This window comes from Penicillium canariense (assembly GCF_028826845.1).
Source record: "Penicillium canariense strain IBT 26290 chromosome Unknown utg000004l_segment0_segment0, whole genome shotgun sequence".
NCBI lineage: Eukaryota > Fungi > Ascomycota > Eurotiomycetes > Eurotiales > Aspergillaceae > Penicillium > Penicillium canariense.
The window spans coordinates 308,095-326,079 of NW_026622731.1; the positions used below are offsets into that span (position 1 = coordinate 308,095).

The 17,985-nt window shown below is 49.1% G+C and overlaps 6 protein-coding genes across 6 annotated transcripts; 4 read left to right on the forward strand and 2 right to left on the reverse strand.

Annotated features, from left to right (window-relative positions):
• Nucleotides 1–491: 491 nt before the first annotated feature.
• N7482_006444 (cation-translocating P-type ATPase) lies at nt 492–3,778 on the forward strand (the record flags this gene model as incomplete). Its single annotated transcript, XM_056688569.1, has 3 exons — nt 492–734; nt 816–1,081; nt 1,132–3,778. The coding sequence occupies 3 exons, from the start codon at nt 492–494 to the stop codon at nt 3,776–3,778; spliced, it is 3,156 nt and encodes a 1,051-aa protein (XP_056540998.1).
• An 822-nt stretch (nt 3,779–4,600) lies between these two features.
• On the forward strand, nt 4,601–6,900 carry N7482_006445 (uncharacterized protein; the record flags this gene model as incomplete). Its single annotated transcript, XM_056688570.1, has 7 exons — nt 4,601–4,783; nt 4,844–5,611; nt 5,888–6,056; nt 6,115–6,183; nt 6,256–6,266; nt 6,324–6,358; nt 6,408–6,900. The coding sequence occupies 7 exons, from the start codon at nt 4,601–4,603 to the stop codon at nt 6,898–6,900; spliced, it is 1,728 nt and encodes a 575-aa protein (XP_056540999.1).
• A 2,848-nt stretch (nt 6,901–9,748) lies between these two features.
• N7482_006446 (glycoside hydrolase family 16 protein) lies at nt 9,749–10,911 on the reverse strand (the record flags this gene model as incomplete). The annotated part of the gene is made up of 3 exons (XM_056688571.1): nt 9,749–10,090; nt 10,142–10,604; nt 10,655–10,911. The coding sequence occupies 3 exons, from the start codon at nt 10,909–10,911 to the stop codon at nt 9,749–9,751; spliced, it is 1,062 nt and encodes a 353-aa protein (XP_056541000.1).
• A 2,512-nt stretch (nt 10,912–13,423) lies between these two features.
• Nucleotides 13,424–14,532, forward strand: N7482_006447 (uncharacterized protein; the record flags this gene model as incomplete). The annotated part of the gene is made up of 2 exons (XM_056688572.1): nt 13,424–13,839; nt 13,929–14,532. The coding sequence occupies 2 exons, from the start codon at nt 13,424–13,426 to the stop codon at nt 14,530–14,532; spliced, it is 1,020 nt and encodes a 339-aa protein (XP_056541001.1).
• A 926-nt stretch (nt 14,533–15,458) lies between these two features.
• Nucleotides 15,459–16,447, forward strand: idi1 (isopentenyl-diphosphate delta-isomerase IDI1; the record flags this gene model as incomplete). Its single annotated transcript, XM_056688573.1, has 3 exons — nt 15,459–15,699; nt 15,793–16,131; nt 16,212–16,447. 3 exons carry the CDS (start codon nt 15,459–15,461, stop codon nt 16,445–16,447), a joined length of 816 nt encoding a protein of 271 aa, XP_056541002.1.
• A 356-nt stretch (nt 16,448–16,803) lies between these two features.
• N7482_006449 (DUF202 domain-containing protein) lies at nt 16,804–17,564 on the reverse strand (the record flags this gene model as incomplete). Its single annotated transcript, XM_056688574.1, has 2 exons — nt 16,804–17,224; nt 17,467–17,564. The coding sequence occupies 2 exons, from the start codon at nt 17,562–17,564 to the stop codon at nt 16,804–16,806; spliced, it is 519 nt and encodes a 172-aa protein (XP_056541003.1).
• Between the last annotated feature and the right edge of the window lie 421 nt (nt 17,565–17,985).

Here is a 17,985-nt window from a genome sequence, read left to right on the forward strand (position 1 = left end):
ATCGGGAGTTTAACTGACCATACAGCTCTACGCAGATGTCCCCTTTGCGATCGCGGGATCTAAAGTGGCGATGGAATCCGATGGACCAGTCTTGGCGCATCAAGTACTCCGTATCTCTGGCAGTATTGCAGGCATTGGATCCATCTCTACCGGAGTTTGCAGGCTCGATTTCGTTACCGTTTCTCATTGACTAACCACGGTCTTGGTAGAATGTCCGGTTTCGGGCGCAGGTCATGGCGCCAAGACCAAATCCTCTCGTCGTCCAACAACGGGCCTTGGCATGGGTGGCGACCCACGTACCGCGATGATGCGCCAAGACTAAACTCCTGGAGAATCCAGACCGACTCTGAACACGAGCAGAATCGGTGTTATGAGCACTAAGAAGGCCTCTGCTTACAGTGCAGAGAGAAATCTTCTGCAACTCCCCAACGCTCCGAACAAGACGGACATCAACCAGCCACAATTATATACTCATCCGAGCGCCATCTTTAATGCCGAAGAAGCGCGACATCCACCCGGAACTCGGGTCTGGCGGCAGCCCCCTACGTCAGCCGGCTCACTCGCTAACGTACGAAGCGGTGATCAAGGAACTCAACACTGGGCTGGATGAAGGTCTCAACCCTGACGAAGCTAGTCGTCGTCTCCAGCAGTATGGCCCAAATAAACTGGACGAAGGCGAGGGCCTGTCGGTGGTCAAGATTCTCGTTCGCCAGGTGGCTAACGCAATGATGCTAGTAAGAGATCTAAGATCCTTGACGATGATGGCTGGAACTTGCTAAGAACTTTCCGAATCTGATACAATTTGTTTTCTACAGGTGCTGATCCTGGCCATGGCGGTCAGTTTCGGAATCCAGTCGTGGATTGAGGGCGGAGTGATCTGTGCTGTTATTGTCTTGAATATTGTTGTTGGGTTCTTCCAGGAGTACGCCGCGGAAAAGACTATGGAGTCCTTACATTCACTGTCATCGCCGACAGGGACTGTCTCGAGAGGTGGACAGACGTTCTCGGTACCGTCGTCGGAGATCGTGCCAGGTGACATGGTCGAGTTGAGGACCGGGGATGTCGTTCCAGCGGATATTCGGTGAGTCTCTTATCACTGAGCAATTCGTGGCTTTTTACTGAATATAATAGGCTGGTTGAGGCGGTCAATTTCGAAACCGACGAGGCTCTCCTCACAGGCGAGTCACTTCCCGTCCAGAAGGAATGCGACTCGATTTTTAAAGAGGATACCGGTCCTGGAGATCGTCTAAATATGGCTTATAGCTCGAGTACCGTCACTCGTGGCCGTGGTCGTGGTGTTGTCATCAGTACCGGCATGTTCACAGAAATTGGTTCCATTGCCCTTGCATTGCGGGCCAGCGGCAGCAAGCGCCGTCCCGTCAAGCGTGGTCCCGATGGCGAGGCCAAAAAACGATGGTACGTTCAGGCCTGGACTCTCACCGGAACGGATGCCGTGGGCCGTTTCCTCGGTGTCAATACTGGAACGCCCTTACAAAGAAAGCTGTCCAAGCTGGCCTGTTTACTATTTGGAGTGGCTATTGTCTTTGCTATTGTTTGTATGGCTGCAAACCTCTTCAGCAGCAACACCGAAGTCATCATGTATGCTGTTGCAACTGGTATTAGTATGATTCCAGCGTGTCTGGTGGTCGTGCTTACCATCACTATGGCAGTTGGTACCAAGCGCATGGCCCAGCGGAACGTAATTGTTCGCAAATTAGACTCGTTGGAAGCTCTCGGCGCGGTCACAGATATCTGCTCCGATAAGACCGGTACTTTGACTCAGGGCAAGATGGTAGTCAAAAAAGCATGGATTCCGTCTCGAGGAACGTACTCCGTTGGCACATCCAACGAGCCCTTTAATCCTACCGTTGGAGATGTCACCTTCACCCCTGTCTCTCCTTTGCAATTTAGTGATGAGAAGGAAGGTAGCTCTGCGGAAAATGCAGAGAGTCTGGTTTCGGGAAATCGCCAGCTCGAGGACTTTCTGAACGTTGCCTCTATGGCCAATCTGTCTCATGTGTACAAGTCTGAAGTGGGTGAATGGAATGCGAGGGGTGAGCCCACGGAAATTGCTATTCAAGTCTTCGCCTCGAGGTTCAATTGGAACCGAGACCGCTGGACCAAGGGTCAGGGTGCAGCGTGGCATCAAAAGGCTGAATTCCCATTCGACTCGACCGTCAAGAAAATGTCGGTGATATTCAGCAAGGCGACTACCAAAGACAGCTGCACAATGGTGTTTACCAAGGGTGCTGTCGAGCGCGTCATAGATTCGTGCACCTCGGTGATTTGGGACCAGGATTCGTCGACCGCTGTGCCAATGACCGACGACCACCGCCAAACAATCCTTCAGAATATGGAGGAACTCGCCAAGATGGGACTTCGAGTATTGGCTCTGGCCCATCGACCGTATACTGAGCAAGCGCAACTGCTTGAAGATTCCAACATGGAACGTGAAGATGTCGAGAACGATCTGTGCTTCCTAGGCCTGATTGGCTTGTATGATCCTCCGCGTCCTGAAACAGCGGGCTCGATACAGGCCTGCCGTCGAGCTGGTATAACGGTCCACATGGTTACTGGAGATCACCCTGGAACGGCCAAAGCGATTGCACAGCAAGTGGGGATCCTTCCTGCTGATTTCAGTACTGTGGCAGCTGATGTCGCGGACGCCATGGTCATGACTGCGAGTCAATTCGACAAACTCACTGATGAACAGGTAGATGCGCTTCCGACTTTGCCTTTGGTCATTGCACGCTGTGCGCCGCTGACGAAGGTACGCATGATCGACGCCCTTCATCGTCGTGGTCGTTTCGCAGCAATGACGGGAGACGGGGTGAATGATTCTCCTTCGCTCAAGCATGCCGACGTTGGTATCGCCATGGGACAGGCAGGGTCGGATGTGGCCAAAGATGCGTCTGATATTATCCTCACGGATGACAATTTTGCCTCGATCCTTAATGCCGTCGAAGAGGGCCGTCGTATCTTTGATAATATTCAGAAATTCGTGCTTCATCTCTTGTCCGAGAACATCGCTCAGGCCGGTACCTTGCTTATCGGACTGGCTTTCAAAGACGCTGATAACCAGTCGGTTTTCCCTCTCTCCCCCGTGGAAATCCTTTGGATTATCATGATTACATCGGGCATGCCTGACATGGGACTTGGCATGGAGGTAGCCGCCCCCGACATCATGGATCGCCCTCCCCAGAGTAAGCAAGGCATATTCACTTGGGAGGTCATAATCGATATCCTGGTATATGGAATTTGGACTGCGGCGCTCTGCTTGGCAGCATTCTCGATCCGTCTGTGGGGGTTCGGCGATGGCAACCTGGCCCGCGGCTGCAATCAGGAGTGGTCAGAGGAGATCAAAGACTGCGAACTCGTCTTCCGAGCACGAGCCACCACGTTTGTGTGTCTGACTTGGTTTGCACTATTCCTGGCGTGGGAAATGGTCAACTTACGTCGATCGTTCTTCCGCATGCAGCCAACTTCCAAGAGATATTTTACTCAATGGATGCACGACGTCTGGCGGAACAAGTTCCTTTTCTGGTCCATCATGGCGGGTTGGATTACCATGTTTCCCATCCTTTACATCCCTGTGCTCAACGACGTCGTTTTCAAACACAAGCCCATCACCTGGGAATGGGGCATCGTGGCGGTAGAGGCTGTGTTGTTCTTCATCGGCGTTGAAGGCTGGAAATGGGTCAAGCGAGTATTCTTCCGCCGTCGGGCCAGAAAGCATCCGACTTGGAGTCCGGTGGCAGACGCCCCTATGGGACCCTAACAAATGCTTCACCTGGTCCGACATCGAACGGGGCCAGGAAACAAGCCGCCACTTGGGCTTAGCACACACATTTTTGGGATAAATCAACCCTGGAAATTGTGGATATCTTGAGATGGTACTCACTGAGCGCAGATGGCCGAGGATTTGGTGTATATGTTCACTTATTCAGGCAAACGTGTAGACGTGTAGATGTGATAGAAGGAGTATTAAGAGCAACAAGCCTCAATGATATTTCACTCTTCCTTTATAGTGATAAAATAACGTTTTTAGATAATTTAGCATGCCATTATTCTATGTATGGTGTTGTTTTGATCTTGGGAAATGACCACAGGAAAGTCGAAGACTCTATGAACAGCGCTGGTCACCTTCTACTTATTTCAAATCCACTTTTGCGTTTGTTACTGTTTGTCACCGGGCGAGACGCGGCGATTCCTTCGTGGGTAAATTCCTTACACTCTTGGAAACCGGCAGAAAATCCACATATTTCAGCCTTGCATCGGAAGAATCCAGCGGGTGGTCCCTTAGAATGAGCTTATCGCTGAACCCACGTTTACATTGAAGCTCACTAGGATTATTGAACCGCTTACTTCAAGTCGTAACATGTTTAGGCACCTCAAACCAGATGCCGGAAAGGAGAGGGTGGAAAAATATGGCACCCACATTCCTTACACAATGCGGTTACCATGAAGTATTTAACCCATAACCGAGGCATTGTTGCACCAACAGGGCAGGTTTGGCAGGCTTGCTCTGCTAAAGTTTTCTACCCCGTGGTTATTATATGAATTTAACAAACCGAAACCTGGACGCGACATACAATAAAGTATGCCGACCATGGCTGCTCTTTTGGAGTTGAATACCCTCACATTACACTATGCGTACTTCATCCTAGCGTCCATGATCGGCAGTGTCGTACTATTCACGACATCAACGCAGATCCAAAACCTTCACTTTGTTGACGCGCTATTCATGAGCTTCAATGCCATGACGGGAGCAGGACTAAACGTGGTTCGTCTAGTCCACAAGATCACTTCGCGAGCCACAGTCAATTGTTGATATGTCGCACAGCTGGACCTCTCCACACTGAATGTTCCACAACAAGGCACCCTGTTCACGCTTCTGATTTTAGGTCATGCCATTCCGATTCTTGGAATCATCTCTTTACTCCGCGCTCTTGCGCTTCGTCTCGGCCTGAAAGATCAATCTAATAAGAAAGGAGGGAAGCAAATTCTACCTCACAAGTCAATCCTGCAGATACAGGAAACGCAGCCCCACGAGGACGGGAAGAATACTATTTCCGCAAAAAATACGAGCCTGTCGAAGATAAACATTGCCGTTAAGGATTTACAAGTGCATATTTCATCACCTGGCGAGCCCGAGATACCTTGGAACGCCCGTAACGTCATCATTGTCACCGACCCGACAGATCCTGACCAGAGTCAAGGTGTCGCTTCTATCACTAGCATTGGAGGCAGAAAGAACTTCTATAATGTGGAATCCTTTCTTTCTCGGGTGTTCGCGACGTTGAAGAGCATGATGCAGCGACTAGGAAAGATTCTAAGCTGCTGGAGCGGTTCTATCGGCTGTAATGAGACAAATTTGGTAGAGTACAGGGCACTTGCATTGATATCAGTGCTTACGATATTCTACACCGTTGTTCTCCTTTGCTTCGGTATTATGAGCATCGGGTTTTGGTCAAAATATTCCCGCCCAGATATTCCGCGTACAGACGGAGTTTCCCCTTTCTGGGCGGGCGCTTTTCTTGCCACATCTGCGTTTGGAAACAATGGCATGTCTCTTATTAATGCCAATATGACACCTTATCAACGAGAGTGGGTGATTCATTTCATGCAGCCAAGAGTTAACGAATCGTTTTGTTGATCCCAACCTGGCCAGGGCTTTTCCGCTTCTCGCCTGCGGTTTTCTTGTTCTTGCTGGAAATACGCTTTTCCCGTGCTTGCTACGACTTTTCATCTGGGGCCTGAAAAGAATGCTACCGAATAGACCGAGCTGGCAGTCGTGGCGACGAGTTTTGGACTTTATTCTTGCTCAACCCCAAAGGGTGGTTATGCTTTTTCTCATCCACAGGAACTTAACTGACAATATCAACAGGTGTGCGTTTCTTTGTACCCAGGTTGGCATACCTTTTTTTTGTTCTGTACAATTCTGGTGTTAAACGGGATCCTTACGGGGGCTTTTGAGCTTGCTTCTATCCACAACACTGAGATCGAGGCTCTCCCTCTCAAGTATCGAGTCCTAGATGGGCTTTTTCAGTCACTATGTACGTATATAAGAACCACTTTTTGGAGATAGAACTGATGAAAAGGGATTTAATATAGGTGTGCGTAGCGGTGGGTTCACTGTTGTGGCTTTCGATGAACTGCCACAAGGATTGCTGACTTTATACGGTACGTGGTTTGCTGAATTAATTGTAGATCATCTTCTCTTACAAGACAGCTTGCTAACAAAAGTCTCCCTAGTCCTCATGATGGTGAGGACTCAAATTTTCTGGCGATGGCAATATGAGTATCTAACACGCCTCTTGTAGTATCTTCCAGCTTCTCCAGTGTCAGCTGCCACCAGGTATGACTGCTTCCCTGTTATGGGACAAAAAGTCTTGCCTAACCTCTAGTAGAAGTACTGAAACAACCACAACGGGGTCTGCGAAGGTCCCTTTTGTAGAAGCTGATAAATGGGTTTATTCATCTTCAGCCAGTGGCTCAACTAACGCGCTTTTTGCGGGCGGCTATTTCCTTTGCCGGCAAATTAGCTTTCACTTAGGTCACGATATCTGGTGGCTTGGTGTTGCCGTCCTTCTCATTTCTGTTGTCGAGTCCGACCACTACAAGTCCCAGCCAGTGGCTTTTTCCACCTTCAACATTATTTTTGAGGTGGTTTCCGCATATAGCTGTGTAGGCGTGAGCATTGGGTATCCCGGCAAACATTATTCCTTCTGCGGGGAGTGGTACTCATTCAGCAAGCTTTTGCTGGTGTCACTCTCGTTATGGGGTCGACACCGCAGTCTGTCTGCGTTAACTGAGAAGTCTATCTCGTTGTGTGTATCTCCGGAAGCGGCGGATGAGGAGATGATGATACTGCAAAAGGACAAGGCCGAACAAGTATAATCAGGAGCCATCACTTTCTGTTAGATTCTGCGCTTATATACCTCTCTCTATTTCTTGATTACAATTTTCCTGAATATTGCTCTGCTTGACTCCACATCCACACAAGAGAACCCACGGATATATAAGCAGTTGTCTTGTGCACAGCCAGATTATCAAGATGACTGGTCCAATGATATATTGAAGCATTGGAATGCCGTATCAAGATATGTAATCCGGTGCGCGCGTCTAGGGTATTTTGACCTATCTCTAGGTTCAAAGCAGAAAAGTTCCGAGGGAATTTAGAGCATGTTAATGTGGGGCACGTCTGTTCGTTGTTTTCTTAGTACAATTTTAGTTGGACCCTAGGACAGACAGGTTATGTGAATACTAGCAATGAAGTTTGCAACCACCACCCGAGTGAGCAAATGCGATCGCGACGTGACCGACTCGTACGCCAACAGCCAAACACGTTTAGCCGGCTAGAGAGAGCCTTGAAGCAGAAGATTTGAGAAGAGTTTGGCCTACGATAGCTACAAAATCTATTTATTTATTCTAGCGACTACGTTGCGTATAAGGAAAATATCGCTTATTGATTCTTGATAGCTATAGTAGTTATATAATAACTCAATTTGATCGGATAGCGTCAGCCCCAGGACTCGAACCCAAACCTCCCCCTAGTTGCCCCTCGTTCGGTAAGAGGCCCTCCCTCATCCGGTCAAATACGTACTAGAGTAAGGTACTAGTCGGTTTTCAGGTGGGCGTGGATGGTTTTGCAACCCTGGCACTGAATGTACTTTGGGAGCTTATTGGGGATCCCCAATTAGGACTAGCTCACCTCTGTTGGCGTTGGCGACATCTACCTCACCTTAGCTACCTAGCCAGCCGCACTCTCCCTGCCTCCCTGCAACTTAGCAGAATACGAACTGGTCATCATCCTTATCACAAAAATCCATACCAACCAAGATCAAGGGAAATGAAGACTACTTCAGCCAATATAAAGACCCGATTTCTGGTATTTTCAGACACACACGGACTCGACAGTCTGCCGGACTCCGTGTCAAGTCAATATGCAGATGTCGCGATTCATTGCGGGGACCTTACCACAGATTCGAAAATTGATGAGTACAGGGCCTCCATTCGATTCCTTCAGAGACCGTTTACGCCAGTCCACACACACCATCGCTCGGCAACTGGGGCTTTCAATACCACCCAGATCATGGCTATAACTTCTCCATTCAAAAAGTTGATGTCGTCATGACAAATGGTCCGCCAAGGGGCATCATGGACTATACTTACTCTGGTCAGCGAGCAGGTTGCCCGTATCTTTTCGCGGCGATAGCCCGAGCCCGGCCCCGGATGCATTGTTTTGGTCACGTTCATGAAGGATGGGGTGCAAAACTCGTTACTTGGAGCCAGAAGGTTAGCCAGAAGCCTTCTCACTTGACTGATATTGACAACGGAAGTTCTGCGCTCATCGACAAACTCTCCACTCTGGGTTCCAAGAGCTTGTCTGCTACAAGCCATTGTTCCAGGGACCCAAACCCCTTAAAATATGGCTCCCAAACACTTTTCGTTAATGCGTCAATCGAAGGCGCGGGGGATCTTCCGATACAACCACCCTGGCTCGTTGATCTTGAGCTTCGAAAGAGCTGAGACGGAGGGGGCAGACTGGATCGCTTGCTTTACCTGCATGTCAGTAAGTGTTCGCTTGGACAACCATTTTGGAGCCCAGACTCACCGAAAGGTGAAAAAAAGACCAATAAGCATATATCTGTAACACTGTCAGCTTCGAATCTCCATGATTTTGGGGGCTCTACACTCACATAGGCGTACAGAGATTGGATCAATAGAGAATGTTGTGACATGACGGGCACACATAGGTTATTTACGGCCTACGGTGGTCACTTGCTCCTTCCGATCATTCTACCGTCTCCAATGTCGCCCGTCTGCGGGCACTGACGTACCTTCAAGCATCTCAGAAAGGAGCACGTGGCCCTGGAGCTCATTGCGAAATGGAGGGAAGAGCCCTCTAGGCGGGTTGGATACAACCCGTAGTTCGTTCGCTTCGTTTGACTGGCGCAGCATGGGGTGGCTCACTTAGACACCGCCCCTGCCAATGAAGCACAAAATGACAAGGTAGTAGTTTGATTTTTCTAATCATGTTGTTGAGTGTCGTTTCCATTACTTTTCTTTTAGCCCCCCGAGGAGTTCATTCAATAAATCTGGATACATCTATGCCATTTACATTGCGATGGAGTATAATATGAAAAATGAAACCCAAAAGAGCTTCCAGCGCCGTGATTTCAGCAGCCGAAGTTGTATCATACCCATCGGGGTACTTGAAAACCAGGACTCTTGCAGAATCTCCCAACATAAGCCTTCCCCACCGAGCCGCACCCCACCGAGCCGCACCCCACCCAACTCATGATTCTGCATATCACTATACTAAGCCTGTCAGCCATCGGATCTGTCTTAACTATAGTGCTTCCGAAAAATGAGGTCACCAAGATTCTCGGGGGGCAGGCCTGGAGACGTGGCATGATCCACCTCCACCTTCCTCCCTTCCAACCTTCGTCTTCATCTATCACCTCCTATGACGAAGGTTGTGCTACTACTACAGAGAACTAACACTGCTAGTCTAATCTATAATACATACCTAACCATGATGTCAAGGGTTAAAGCCGAAGGTAGCAATGTGAGAATTCAATCTTCAAGGCCAAAGACCAGCATTACGCTCGAGTTAACAACGCTTGTGGATCCCGGATCTATATTATAGAGAGCCATGCCCCAGATGAAGTGGGGGCAAGCGATAGACATGTATTTCAAATAACTGATTGACGCCAATTCCAACGGATATACGTATCCCCTCTTATGTGCTTGCTTGGTAAACCTTGAAACTCTTGAACTCCCAGTATGCCGTCGTAAAATTGGATGCGTTATCCATCACAAAGGTCTCGCAGCTGTCTGGACAGCCGCTCTGTGTGGTATAGTACTCCGTCGCGGATGCCCAGCCTCCGCAAAAATCGATGTTGGCAATGATGCTCTGGTTTTTGAAATGATTCCCGATGTTGCACTCCGTACTCGGGAAATCTGCGTATGCTTTACCCCAAGTGGAAGGATCGGGGCTCCCTGAAATAATATCGGATGGGATATCAGCGCGAACCCAATGCCACACTCGAATGCCCGCATCACGCAGCTCCATCGCATAGACCTAAACAAAAGTTAGCCAAGAGATTCATTTCTGATGACGAAAACAACTTACTCCACCACCCTGTGAATTAAATTCGGGACCGTATGTGGCTTTGGCCCCTCTCACACCACATCCTGATTCGTCATTCGCGTCCCAGTAGCAGGTTTTGTACAGCGCAGTACCAGTCTCCTTCCGCTTCACGCCCATATTGCAGCCACTTGACGTGTGAAGAGTTGCCTGGTTGCCCCATTCACCCATATTTACAGCTTCCATGACATCGATCTCGCCATGAGCTGGCCAGTTACTTGGGTCTGTGAGCCACAGAGCTGGCCATATACCACATGCGTAAGGGGTGTGCAAAATATCGAAAACGAAGAGCCCATCAGCATAGGTATTATTAGATGTGATCCTGACGGATTGGCGGCCATCGGCTACCTGTTCTGGCCCATTATAAGTTGTGTCCACCTTGAGCACAGCTGATGTGTCCGTGGCATATGTCAAATTGAGCCATTCAGATGCAGCTCGGTCAATGTACCTGTAAGACAGTGGTTAGAGGTGAGAAAAAGAGACTCGTAAGGTACTTACTGGACAAATCCACCCGCCGGGTCAGAGGTAGCATAATAAAACTTATTGAAGAAACTAGACCCAGAATAGGTCTCTACCAGCCTGTAGTCGAGTTTGGTATAACTGGGGTAGCGATTGGCCCGCACACCGAGCACAGCACCCACAATGACAGCAACGATGATCACAACAGCACCGACTGCGGCGGAGACCCTCTTTGTTAATGACCATCCTCGCGGGTCCCAGGCGGTATATCTTGCTGTTGCTGCGCCGACTGCCATATTCCACGATGCGTAGGCAATTTGTTCACTGATTCTCGCGAAGCCTGATTGCCTGATTCCAGGATTAGGTGACCGATCCTATAGATCAAAGGGCATCCCAACAGAGATTAAAATTAAGGTTATCCAATCGTCGGAAAAGATATCTGCCGTACCAAGAGCATTGCAAGGAGTAAAAAAAAGAAACATACAATTCGCACTTGACCCGCCATTAAAGCACAATCACTCCAAGATATGCGATAAAGATTTGTCATTCGCCATTGGTAGGGCCGCGTATCTTGCCAAGCGCCACGCGTCAGGCAGACACGTGGGGCCCTACAGGGATTTAGCCCAAAATAACAAGTTTCTGTCTTTCATTAGATCGACTCTAGCTTCGTTTATTGGGTTCTCTACGGAGCAGACCCATATATGGATCCTGCTCGCTACGGCCGTTTCTATTCGCTCGTGGCGTCTGCTCACAGCTGGTACTGCTCACGTAAGCTGACACAGAGTTCCACAGCTTCGATATTGTGTAGATAACTACACCCCTCTACACTGTCGCTGCTATAACTATGATCTCAGGGATTCCGAAAATGATGCCTTAGAGCAGGAGTTGTATTAGTATGATAGCTGTATAGGTATAATTGTGGAGGGACCTGACTATAAGCTAAGTGTCTCTAAGCACAAGGGTTTTTGTAGCCTCCAATTGGGAGAAAGCTGGTTCAATGAAATATTACTTACTTTTGGGGTGCGTACAGTGATCCATTTATTTTGTAGTTTTTTTGTAGATTGTTTGTTGTTATAGGCTATTTTATCTATGAACATCCTTCGAGGCTAGCCACACCAAGGGCTTTTGTCTTGGTGGCTCGGAGGTTTTGTTAGAGCAGCTCATTGAAAGGCTAGGCGCATCTGCCCTTTCTCATGCTTTTCTTTGCCTCGACCACCTCTTCCACGGTTATTCGGGGTACGATTATTGCTCAGTTTTCGCTTCCTGCCGGTCTTGTATTTCCACGTCTTTAACAAAATGCCAGTCATCATGCTCCTCTCTTTCATACTCGGGGATTGATTTAGAGCATCGAGGGCGAGCGAATCGTGCCAATTCAATGCTATCTATTTGACCCTCCGAAACTTCAGTTCTGACCAAGTCTGAAACTTGCTTTAGGGATGGCTGGAGTCTTTCACTTTCAGACGCAGCGGGATCTTCAGCATCGAGGCCGGGATCTTTAGCATTGGGTGACTGAAAGAACCGCTTTATCCTACTAGTATCGACTTTTCTCCTCTTCTCGGGAGGTCCTTGCGCTCGAAATGCCTTCTGCATTACGAGGTTTTATTAAATCGTTCAAGGACTTGATCTGCTCACCTCGAACCAAGAAGCCTTTGATAGCCTTATTTTTTCCAACACCGTCCTCGAAACTACTCATGCTCAACGAGAGATTGGAGCAAGACTAGGCTTGTCCGGCTGCCCTGACCTGCCGAAGTAAGTTCTTGGTAAGGTCGAAGAGAACGCTCTTATCAATCGTGTTAGAGGATGGAATAGGGATTTTCCGAGATCGTCCGGTGATGTAGAGTGATCACTCGAGGATCTTAAGGACGCCGTCCTCCACAAGACGGCTATAGATATCGGCTCTAAATATACGTAGCTATTTCTCGGCCTATTCTATCGAATTGGATGCATGGTCGAACCGATTTCGTATTGAGAAGATCGCTTACTTGCTCTATACCAAAGAAAGAAGTAATTTCATCTCCTAGCTTCCTACCTAATATCCTAATCTGCGTGAACCTATAGCTACCGAGAAAGGGCTGCACCGCCCAGTTCCGTACTACTATCTATAAAGTAGGTTTGTTGTATAATATAGCGAATACAAATCAACCTTGCGACACTTTCGAGAAAAGCATTTGAAGGATCGGGGATATATGTATAGCGAGGATTTCCTACACGAAATGCATCTTGGCACGCACGCAGAAGATGTTCATCCCATCGTCATGCCACCAAACGCAATTACTACGCAAAAGAATGATCAGGATCGGACATTGATACGGACTGAGGCGTGCAATTACCTTCAGTTAAGGAGATACGTCAAGCCAACGACCCCTTCCTGCCGCCTGAACCAATCGATGAGGGTCCACTCGTGGGGTCGGAAAGCTAAGTCTGTGGCCTCAGGCCGCAAGCTTTAGCACCGTTGATGTGCGGCCAAGTTGGTCTGGCCACGGCCGATTTGGCCGCGCGTCCACAAGGCTTCGTCTGCAGCGGCTTTCAATCAGTCAACTGGCATCTACCATCGCTTTGTGACCATGATAGCTAGACATGGGTATTCAGACTGAAGTCTGCATAGGAAACAAATAGATCCGCTGCGTCCGTGTCTGTGTCACGTGAATGATGTGACACAATCACCCCGCGGAGTCAAGCCCAGTCATCGTGTTTGTTTCAACCTTTCGATTGATGGGTATTATCACAAATTTGGCTAGATATCTATCTGATTCACCACCAAGCACCAACTCCTTTCTTTATATTCCTTACCTAAGTTAAACCACCGTCATGGAAAGCACTCCCACCTTGGGCTGCAGGCCGGCAAACTTGGCTGTTTCTGCCTTGAGCGCCAGTCGCGCACTGTACAGTAGAGTGGACAGCTTCCAGTCACCCCCAACGTCCGTGCGCGAACTTTTACAAGAGCTTCGAGCTTTGATGGATGCTTTAGGCGGACTTAGTGATACAATCGGGGCTGTTACTGATGTTGATCTACCTACACTTGAGTCCACCTTATCACGGTGCGGGGTCGCTTGTGAGAAGTTCAAGGAGGAGATTGGGAAACACCTGCCTTATCCGGATGATGGGAGTGTCAGCCCTCGATATTGGGCTAGGTTACGATATATGGGTGGCAACATCGTCAATTTCAGGCTCTTGCTATCTGGGTACAGGTCAGCTTTCGAGGCCACTCTTGTATCCACACACCTGTGAGTGGCAAGGAGACTCGAGATCCCAGTGCAAAGTCTGGGTTTCCATATACATTGACTTATATTTCTTTCTGATATGAACGGTTTAGTCGGCACCAAAGCTTCGTCGCCCCTGAAATCCTCGAACACCATAAAAACCTCATCAAAGTTGCCGGATCGGATATCGAAGTCTTTCTCGAATGTCTTGATGATGAAATAGGCCCAAAAATTGACTTGGACACAAGTGAGTTTCAACAGCTAAAGGAACAGCGGCTGGGCATGGACAACTGCCTCGAAATCTGTACCCGTTTCTTTGACTCTATTGGTTTGATTGAAGTCAAACAAGAAGAAAATGACCAGGCGTCCGAATCATATGACCCAACTGCTTACCCTGGCGAATGTGGGAAAGGAAGTTTCAGTACTTTTAACAACTATTCCACGGGCGACGCCGTCATTTTTACGGTTTCCACCGACAAGAGAACCATCCATGGGAGCAATAAGGCGCTAGGGTGGAGATCTCGTTTCTTGGTCGGCCATTGCAATGACAAGAGTCTTCAGCAAGTATCAAAAGATTTTGCTTTCACGAATACAGGACATCTTGAACAAAAGGAGTCATCTACCGGGAGCAATACCTCTCGTACAGCTGATAACCAGAATTCGTGCCAACCTGAATTTCTCCAGCGGTACGGGCGAGGTTTTGTTGTATCTAAATGAACGCTGGCAAGTCCTACAATTTAAGCGGGCATTCGTTGGATTATTCTGCTTGCAATAAGTCTAGACTTTGTTTCTACGCCTCACGCTTATTTGTTCTTTTCTTGGAGTTCACAGTTACATGGTAAAGAGAAGTAACGAGATGCTAGAGCATTACGGACTGTTATTCTCAAATTTGTTGGTCAAGTACGCGGCTATCGGTAGGTAGCTTCCCTAGCTACAGAAATCCATTAGAAGTATGTCACCTGGTATATGTTACACTTAGCATTGGAAGTCACCAACAAGAAGTGGTTCTGTCGCTACCGAGGACTTCATGCACAGGTCAGGTCTGCGGCGCATGTTGCTATGTTCATTCAATCGCCGCCAAGGTCGATTCGAAAGCAGCTCCGCTCGCTCCCGACCACATCTTATCTTGACACGGTTTTACCAATGACCGAATTCAAAACATGGAAGAGTCGGCAAGCCCAATTAAGACAATGCGTCAACGTTCCGTTTTTGATAATACAAACCTAGGCTAATATGTCATAGAACGAACCCAATTCAACGTACAAAACTGGAAGTGATCTGAAGCAGGAATGTTGTTGGGACTTTTAATGCATGGTCTATCGAAATAGTGAGATCTAATTCTAAATGGACTCGAATTTAAATATAAATTGTTCCTGATGCTTATAAACTTCTGTACACTACTTTTCAATTTGAAATGTACGCTGGCTGTTGAGATATGAGATTGTAACTTGTCGCATATCCTACGTGTTTTGGGGTGACCCATTTGGGCGGGAAGTATGTAGCTCGTCCGCTGAAGGGATCCATCTGCCGATATTTACCGCCCCTGGTACATTACCCTCCCCAAAGCCACCGCCCGCATTGTTTCTTTCCAGGGGGAAAACACTCTGCGGTCGACACAAAATCGTGAACCAATCCACTGCAAGATGAGCGCTACAATGACAGGGACCGCCCCAGCGGAGATCACGGCGGATAACGTCGCTACTCTCTTCCCCGACGTCGACACCTCTCTCGCTCGCGATATCCTTCCCTCCGCTACCAGCAACGGTGCTGCCCAGAGTTCTGAGCTCGCTGGCTACGATGAGGAACAGGTTCGATTAATGGAAGAGGTCTGCATTGTCCTGGACAATGAGGACCGCCCTATTGGCAGCGCCAGCAAGAAGACATGTAAGCCTTTGCTATGGACCCCTCCTTCATGGAGGGGCAACATCTCAATTACTCGAAACTAGATTACTCACCAATTTTGCTTTTTTCATGCAGGCCACTTGATGACCAACATTGACAAGGGCCTTCTCCATCGCGCATTTTCAGTTTTCCTGTTTGACTCCAACAACCGCCTTCTTCTCCAGCAGCGCGCCACCGAGAAGATCACTTTCCCCGATATGTGGACCAACACTTGCTGCTCGCACCCGCTGGGTATCCCCGGCGAGACCGGTGCTGAGCTGGATGCGGCCGTGATGGGAGTGAAGCGCGCAGCGCAGCGGAAATTGGACCACGAGCTGGGTATTAAGGCGGAGCAGGTGCCATTGGACAAGTTCGAGTTTTTCACTCGGATCCACTACAAGGCCCCGAGTGATGGCAAGTGGGGAGAGCACGAGGGTATGTGATGGCGAATGCGCCTTTTTTGGTTTTCCTTTTTTTTTGATCGACGACATCTAACTCGAACCCCCTCTTTCTAGTGGACTACATCCTTTTCATCCAAGCGGATGTCGACCTGGAGCCCAGCCCGAACGAGGTCCGGGATACCAAGTACGTCTCGGCTGACGAGCTGAAGGCCATGTTCGAGCAGCCTGGTCTGAAGTTTACCCCCTGGTTCAAGCTGATCTGCAACTCGATGCTGTTCGAGTGGTGGAGCCACCTGGGCACTCCGGCTCTGGACAAGTACAAGGGTGAGACTCAAATCCGCCGAATGTGAGATGCTAAGGGATCATTGGGGTTAGCATCCTTCCCCGACCCTTTTCTCCTTGAATCTTTCATCCTTCCTCCTTGTTTATCTCGATGCATCCCCCCCCCTGATACCTCCATCTCGTTTTGCTACCTGCATCCCGTACCCTCGTACGTACCATAATTAAAGACTTTGGGAATCTCGCCGAAAGAACTGAAGTTTATCATATTCAAAATTTAATTATGTCTGTCCTGCGGACTATTAAAACACTGCGTTCAGACTTGACATTGAAAATGCCCGAGAAAGCCCATGCTCCAGAAAGATATCATGCAATGCAACGCTCTGATGACTCAACGCTGGGATGAAAGCAGATAGGAACGTGAAGCTCATGACTGTCGATTTGTGGATAAAAAGAGAATGCAACTCCCCAAAATGACCGTCCCAATGACCGTCAAGACAACCTGTGTCTTCCAGCCACTTTGAACCAGGGCCGCCTTGCGGCTGTACTTCATGACCGTGCGGGCGTAATTATAAAAGCCATTGGCCAGACAAGTCAGACTCAAGAGCCAGAAGATAATCCCGAGAGGCAAGGCCATGCGCCGCTCCAAACCAGAGGGCTGTTCACGGAAGTGAAAGGAGATGATGATGGCCAGCGAGACGATAGCCAAGTACATGGACAGGCGCAGCCAAGAGAGGAATGTGCGCTCGTTGGCGCAGTGGTCACGAGCATCGGAGGTAGTGTTCTCGAAGAGCAGGGCGCCGAGAATGGGACGGGAGAATAGGATATGTTGCTGGTCCTCGATATGCCTGGTAGGTTGTTAGATCGGCGGCTGCACACGGGCGAAGGAGGAATGCGGGGAAGTGGCACGGATTTGTAGCAAGGCCACATGCGCTGCGGCTTCCCGATAAACCACACGGACGAGATTCCAGGAATGCGCAAACAACTTTGCAGGACTCGAGAAACCTCCAATCCAAGCGGAGGGAAACAAAGCAGACAAGAAGTTCGAGGGCGATAACGGGCAGGGTCCCCACCAGGATGTTTGACTTACTCGTCCACCAAGGCCGGCTTGGAATGCGTTGGGTTGATGAGCGGGTTATAGCGGCGTGGTGAGCACGAGGCCAAGCTGGGTGTGGCAGGTTGTGCCATGCAGTCCGACAACCAGAAAGGCCCAGGGATGATACGAAGCTTTGAATCTCCACGGAACGCAACACCCGCAAATCTGGAGAAAGCGGGCCTTTTCAGGCACCGCTGCGACAGGGGTCATGTGACTGCTACCACTAGACCACTTCCGGTGATGTCATTGCATGCGGCGATCTATACACCGTCGGCGAGAGGCGGATCGTCTATCTGGAATGGTTTTGCATTCTATTCTCTTAAAATTACATCGCGCCGGTTCAGAGGAGTGCATCCGTCCACTTCATCAACCTTCTGTCCCCGTCCCTGGTGATAACAATCGGTGAGCCTGGCACCGCACAGTTGGTGGGGCTTATCGCGTGGGTGGACCCGAGCGTCCGTCGGGACCGATCGTCGAGTCATACGAGCCTCTGAGTCATGGCGGTCTCCCTTA